Source organism: Sinocyclocheilus grahami, unplaced genomic scaffold, assembly GCF_001515645.1.
Source record: "Sinocyclocheilus grahami isolate Dianchi unplaced genomic scaffold, SAMN03320097.WGS_v1.1 scaffold349.1, whole genome shotgun sequence".
NCBI lineage: Eukaryota > Metazoa > Chordata > Actinopteri > Cypriniformes > Cyprinidae > Sinocyclocheilus > Sinocyclocheilus grahami.
This window is the reverse complement of record NW_015505528.1, coordinates 390,423-398,063: the sequence shown is the minus strand read 5'-3', so window position 1 is coordinate 398,063 and position 7,641 is coordinate 390,423. Positions and strand designations below refer to the sequence as shown.

Below are 7,641 nucleotides of genomic sequence, written 5' to 3'. Positions count from 1 at the left end.
CATGCCTGTAATGCCTGATAAAGCAGCGTTTGTGAGCGCAGTGCTGCTTTGTGTACAGCGTTACCGGGGAAACCGCTATTTTTTACCTCTCCAAAAGCTGCACCTAGTGGCAAAAAAATGAATTTGCATTTTCATTCAGACCAACGGGAAAACACCAAGTGGGCGGGCAATATACTAATGTTTCATGTTGACGTCAACATGAAACGGCTTGGGATTCATTTTAAAAATGACTAGTTTCAATGATTCAGAGTCGACTCTTTCTTTTGAGAGACAATAACTTTATTCACGGTGCACTTTTAGATTGAAAACTTTACAGAATGTTTTCATTCACTTAGAGCTGTGTTACACACTGCATGAAAGGTCATTTTCAAAAATCCATAATAGGGGCACTTTAATTGCAAAATTAATTTGCTGTCAGAACAAGCTGTTTCTGCTTCTTTTTGGATTGGGGAGGGAGTTATGTTATTTTATAGTACAATAAACAGTTTTCTGTGAAAGTTTGTTTCCCCCACTGAATAATAAAAAAGATAATAATATTTGCAACTTTTTATCTCACAGTTTTGATTTAAACTCACAATTGCATGTTAAAGGGGTCCTATTATGCTTTTTCACTTTTTTAATTTTAGTCAGTGTGTAGTATGTATGTTTGGGCATAAAAAAGTTCTAGAAAGTTACAAATCTCAAAGTCCACTCCAAAGGGAGATATTTAGTTTTTTAAAAATCCCTTTTCAAGGACTACAACGAACGGCTCGTTTGGACTACAGCGTTTGTTTTCCGGGCTTTGTGATATCACAAAGCGGCTCATTGGAATATCATTACAAATAATTCCCGTCTACAGAAATTCGAATGGTTGGGGTGTGGGGGGTGGGTAGGGGCGAGGTTGTGGTTAGAACGCTTGGTTGAGTGAGTGCATCAGATGAGACGATAAAGAAGAAGTGCTGCTGCAGAGTTAGTGCATCAGAGAAAATGAAGAAGAAGAGCTGCTGTGCTGTAGCGTCAAATTTTCGGCACATCTAGAACAATTCTTACAAGTACAACACGACGTAGCTGGGCGCCGCGGACAGACGCTGAACGGCGCCGCCGGTGTGCCTACACTCATAGAAAATAATGTATTTTAATTTTAAAGACGTGGCACGACGCAACGCTGCGCTTCTCGTCCGGTGCGCAACCTCCTGAAACGCAGATTTTTTTCACCTTCTTTGTTTGGGCTTCCGAAAGCAGATGATGTCAGGAAACAGTGGTTGCAATTTATTTTTTAACTCTGTTCCTGAGCATTATAACCCCAATTTGCTATTGTGTGCTGCGCATATTACTAAGGACAGCTTCCACAACATGAGGGAGTAAAGTGCCGGATTCACCAAAAGCTTTTGTTGAAAGACGGAGCAAGGGGCGTGACAGTACTGAAACACTGTCTAAGCTGTTCGCCAATCACAACGCACTGGGACAGCTAACCAATCACAACACATTTTGTTTTTCGGAAGACGGACCTTCATCAAAGCCGGAACTAATCGAGCTGTTTGTGCCAGGCTGGGGAGAAAGGTATTTTAATAATGTAAATTATGTAAAAAATAATGCGTTTTTCGAACCACCAAGCATGAGAGCATGTTCTAATCTAGTACACCCCCAAAACAAAATCAAGACTTTGTAAAAGAGCATAATAGGACCCCTTTAAAAAAGTCAGAAATGTGAGATATGAACTCTCTTCTGAGATTTTCTCGCAATTGTGAGTTTTTTCAAGCAATTTTGACCTCTTTTCTAAGAATTGTGAGATAAAAACTTGCAATTGTGAGTTATAACTTCCAATGATGAGAAAAAACATCAGCTCACAATTCTGACATTTTCTGACAAATACAAGATTATATCACGCAATTCTGGCTTTAAAACACACAATTGCAAGTTTATATCATGCAGTTCTGACTTTGTAGCTCACAACTTGTCAACTCATGCAATTCTGAGAAAAAGTAAGAATTACGAGACATTCTGTAAAATTGCAATTGCTTGAAAAAAAGTACGAATTGTGAGATATAAAGTCGCAGTTGCCTTTTTTATTTTTTATTCAGTGATGGAAACAAACTTCCATAGTTTTCTTTCAAAGTGATCAAGTAAAATTCAATATTCCTTTATATAAGTGAATATATGCTGCTATTCCTGCAATTCTGTAGTATTTAGTTCCTGCAGTGCTACTGTTATTATTGCATTGCTATTTAAGTGAATCTTTATCTTTCTTAGTGGTAAAAAGCGTAAGCCAGCATGGACTGATCGTATTCTTTGGAGGTCGAGGCCGATGGCTCAGGTCAGCAACAGCATGTCGAAGCGCAGCTCCTTGTCAGGTCTAACCAGCGGAACTTGTGTGTCTCAGCATTTTTACCGCAGTCACATGGAGTACACCATCAGTGACCACAAGCCCGTCTCCTCTATTTTCACTCTGCAGGTAAGCACGCTAACATGGCTATAGTTATAATGACTAATTCCTTTTTTTTGGGTAATATGAAATATCGAGACATTGAGTACGGTGAGATTTGCTCACCATCAGGCCATCCAAGATGTAAATGAGTTTGTATCTTCATAGGAACAGATTTGGAGATTTTGAGAATTTTGAGAATTTGCTCACCAATGGATCCTGTGCAGTGAATGGGTGCCGTCAGAAAGAGAGTCCAGACAACTGATAAAAATATCACAGTAATCCACAAGCAATGACTCCAGCCCATCAATTAACATCTTGTGAAGCCTAAAGCTGTGTGTTTGTAAGAAACAAATCCATCATTAAGACATTGAAAACTTTCAACTGTTGCTTCCAGCTAAAATACGAGTCCTCTAAACATAACATTGCTTATTCCAGTGAAAAAGTCATCTCGTGTGAATCAGGAGAGAAATATGCAGTCCAAAACAGTTCTAAACAAATATGTGGGTGTATTTTGATGTGAGAGGACAACAGGCAATGAACTTTATTACCAGAGGAAGCGTTATTAGGGATTTTGGACCTGTATTTTAGCCAGAAGCATTGGTTTGAAGTTAAAAACATCTTAATGATGGATTTGATTTTTACAAACATGCAGCTTTTCACTTCACAAGATAAATGATGGACTGGCATCGTGTGGATTATTGTGATGTTCTAATCAGCTGTTTGGACTCTAATTCTGACGGCACCCATTCACTGCAGAAGATCCACTGGTGAGCAAGTGGTACATTTCTCCAGATCTGTTCCTATGAAGATACAAACTACATTTTGCATGATTTAAGGGTGATTTAAATTTTCATAAAATTACATTTTTGGGTGAAGTAGTCCCTTAATGCCAAGCTACACATTGAATACCGTTATGAATGTACTAGGTTGCTGTTTCACCTGACATGAATGTATACACTTATTGAGAGTAACTTTCATGCTGAGTTTGTGCAATGTGTTTAACATGTGATGGTCCTTTTAGTTCCCATATAGGGTGGACATGCCTTTAGTAACACTCTTTGTAGAGGATGAATGGACAGAGATATCCGATGCAGTGGCCAAATACAAGGCAGCACCCAACTTTCCTCGAAGCTCTTGGGACTGGATTGGGCTTTACAAGGTTATTTCAATAATTTCAACAGTTCTGAGCATTTAGATATAGGAGTAAGATGGTAAATGTAGTGTGATACAAATATCATTTTTGTCACTTGATTTGTGTTTTTAAGTACAAAAATGTATTTTCACAGGTTGGGTTTAAACATCATAAAGACTATGTGGGTTATGTTTGGGCCAAGCAGGAAGAGTCTGATTTCTTGAGACAGGAGCACCAAGTAAGGGCAAATCATACATCCATTTAGCTGCAAGAAAAATACATTCACTTGTGTGCATTAAGTCACAAATTGAAGCTTGTGAATTTTATTTAAGAGTTTTTGATTCGGAATCTTCAGGTGATTTTTACTGAGGAAGAATTGCCAAAGGATTCTGGGGACTTCATACTGGGTTATTATAGCAACAATATGAGCTCCATTGTGGGCGTCACCGAGCCATTCCAGGTAATCTCAATCTCTTAACTGTTCATTCCAGCATGTACTAAATATGCACCATAAAACTCTTCTCAGATACTTGAAGTTTTTCTTAACTTTGAATTTTCTTAAGTTATAGACTATTAAATGTATTTTCTTAATTTGAAATAAAGCTGAAATAAAATAAAAAATAAATAGATGAAACAATTTTAAATATTGCTTTTGGAACTAACTGAAATAAAATAATATTTAGGCCGTAAGAACAATTTTTTTTATTGTTGTTGTTGCTAATTGTTAGTAATATTTTAAAGGGGTCCTATTATGCTTTTTCACATTTTCAACTTTAGTTAGTCTGTAATGTTGCCGTTTGAGCATAAAAAAAGATCTGCAAAGTTACAAAGCTCAAAGCCCAATTCAAAAGGAGATATTTTATTTAACAGAAATCACTTTTCAAAAACTACAATGAACGACTCGTTTGGACTACAACGCATATTTTCCGGGATTTGTGATATCACAAATATCGACGAATGGGACGAGACCTGGTTGAGCTGCACTAGAGAAGGCAACGAGTGTTATCACAATGTCGGAGACACGCTAGCTTTCCCAAGGCAGACAAACTTAGAGTGATTACAATCATCCGGGTTTAAATCACGATCAGATTGATTTGATTTTGACGCAATATTTACACTGAAGCTCGCAGGCGGCTATGGTAAGGGACATGACATTTCCCGACCAGGCGCCGAGTGCTGCCAATCACAACACACACTGGCCCAGCTAATCAATCACAACACACGCTGGCCCAGCTAACCAATCACAACACATTTCGTATTTCAGAAGGAGGGCCTTCATTTGATACAGGAACTATTCGAGCCGCTCATGCCAGTCTGGGGAGAGAGGTGTTGTAATAATGTAAAATATGTGAAAAATAATGTGTTTTTCGAACAAACTAGTATGAGAGCCTGTTCTAGTACACCCCCAAAACAAAATCAAGACTTTGTAAAAGAGCATAATAGGACTCCTTTAAGATAACATGTAGAAAGAAAAAAACATATCTTAAGCGTGCAGAATAACATAAATGGACTTTGAACTATTACCTAATTGTGGCATCCATAATTGTAATTGCGATTAGAAATTCGATTAATTGTGCAGCCCTAATTCAGAGGCTGTTCATGGACACTAGAGCTCATGCCTGCAGTGCAAAAGTACACTCATTTTAAAATACAATGAAGTAAAGATGGGTGTCTTTTGATTTGTTAATTGTTAAGTTTACAGTTAGGTTTTTCATGTTTTTACAGTTTACATTCATCAGTTTTTTAACACTTAGCAATTGAAATGTAATTTTATTAGGCAAAATTATATTTGAGATTTCATGTGCTAGTTTAAAAGTTATTTCAAAATTAATTAATTAATAAATAAATAGTTTTTTTTTAAACTTTAATATAATTTCCATGCATTATTTAATTGTTTCTGGTATATTTTTTTACCTTTTAAACAATTTTATTAAATTTATTTATCCATCATTTTATTTGACAGATTTGGTTATTTTCTTTTTTTGAGAAATAATTTTCTTGTAATTTAATCTCCATTTTTAAATGGATGTATTATATGTTTTATTTACTATATAAACACTAATATTTTGATCTTTAGTTATATAGACTTTAAAAAAAAAAAAAAAAAGGGAAAATCTATGTTTTTAATGTTTAGTTCTTTTAAGTTTGATTTGTAAGGGACATTAAATATTGTCATTTATATGGAAAATTTTGTTTTTATGTATTTGGTTGAATTTGCAACGTAAGAAAATATGCCACATTAAGTTAAATAAACTTTAATTTTAGTACGGACAACTTTTTCAACAAAACACCGAAAGAACAGGTTACTTGAAATAAGCAGTTAGGTCAACTATTTAATTGTCAACTAAAGTTTAAACTTTTTTTTTTTTTAAATAGTGTATACTCCACATTTTTGTACATGGATTGAAAATACAGACACACACAAATATGTAACAACACAATATGCAAATTATTAAAAGGAGTGTTTTCCATTCGTTTTTGCCATGGCATCAAAGCTATTACAGAGAACCATTAAATTTTACAGGTATCGGTACAGGCTACTGAAATGTTGGTATATTGTGACTACACAAATCTGCGGAATGGGAGGCACTGTAAAAATACATAAAATGACTCGCATAAAACTGATAATTACAGCAAAATTCTGCTTTAACGTGGCATTAACAACTCTATTCCTTGGCAGATTTCATAGTCTAATTAATTACAGTGTTTTAGGAATATTTTATCAGCAGGAACGGTTCAGAGAGGTTTATTGAAAAACAAATCCAATTTCTCGAAGGTGAACAGTAGTTAATGAATCAAAGTGTGTGTGAGTTGAAGTAGGGGGAATGCATTTCATCAGATGTGCAAGTCATAACTCATATCTGCAGGAAGTGTGTAGTTCTCAATTCATAGAGTTGTGGTCAGAATTGTTTAAAGTATTGAAATTGGGCAATAATTAAAGAGATAGCTGACACAAAAATGAAAATTCTGTCATTAATTACTCACCCTCGTGTCGTTCCAAACATGTAAGGCCTTCGTTCATCTTCGGAACACAAATGAAGATATTTTTCATGAAACCTGAGAGCTTTCTGACCCTGCATAGACGGCAACAAAACTGACATGTTCAAGGCCCAAAAAGGTAGTTAGGACATTGTTAAAATAGTCCATGTGACATCAGTGGTTCAACCATAATTTGACAAAGCTACAATAATACTTTTTGTATGCAAAGAAAACAAAAATAACGACTTTATTCAACAATTTCTGCGACTGTGTTCTTCTTTTTGCGATCTTTAACAGCATGTTTATTGCTTGGTTGATCGAGCCGGTTTATCGCCACTTACGTTATTTCCCTACTACAGGGTATATACAGGAATCATGGAGTTAAATTTAATATCTTTTAAGACCTTTTTTAAGACTCTTTCCATACATTAAGACCTCCTCGCCACTCCAAGTTTTAACCGGTTACATCGGCGACACTTTAACTTACATTTACTATATATTGATTGTAAGATAGCTCAACTAAACAGACTTTGTGATAACTCCTTATCAATACAACATAATTCAGTAGTAGGGAACGAAGCACAAGATAATTAATTAAGTGGCTAACCAATGCAACCTAGGGCTGGGCAAAAAAAAACCTTGAATTTTCCGATTAATAGTTTTTTTAAATGACGTCGATTCGATATCGATTCTCAAAAGCCGCGAATCGATCTTTTCCAGTATTTATTTCAGCACACATTTAAAACAAGATCTGATTAACGTTAATCTTATCATTAGTCTTCTCCTCTAGATGTCACCCTTATTTACCTTGCGCGATGTTACAACAGAAATCCTGTCATTCATTCAGCACTTATCATGGCCATACGCGCAATTCGCAATGCTCAGGTGAAATGCTATAGTAATACTATAAATCTGCGGAAGCATTTGATATCACGCATAAGGCGCCATGATTTCCGCAATGAATGAATGGCGGATGGTGCGGCGCACTTTTTTGTTTAATACACACACATACTAAAGCGCGGATGACGCTCACGGTGTTTCCAGCTTCTGCCGTCTCACTATGTGATGATATGAACACGAATGTAATCTCCAGCTGCTCTGAGAGTCACTTCATTAGCATTTACCA

The 7,641-nt window shown here is 36.0% G+C and overlaps 1 protein-coding gene across 1 annotated transcript in view; it reads left to right on the top strand.

Annotated features, from left to right (window-relative positions):
- The window catches only part of inpp5jb (inositol polyphosphate-5-phosphatase Jb), a 27,350-nt gene that overhangs the window by 14,993 nt on the left and 4,716 nt on the right, over nucleotides 1-7,641 (top strand). The window contains exons 8-11 of the mRNA XM_016229232.1: nucleotides 2,230-2,431; nucleotides 3,426-3,563; nucleotides 3,691-3,774; nucleotides 3,892-3,996. Coding sequence (XP_016084718.1) covers nucleotides 2,230-2,431; nucleotides 3,426-3,563; nucleotides 3,691-3,774; nucleotides 3,892-3,996 — 529 coding nt within the window. The remainder of the gene's footprint in view (nucleotides 1-2,229; nucleotides 2,432-3,425; nucleotides 3,564-3,690; nucleotides 3,775-3,891; nucleotides 3,997-7,641) is intronic.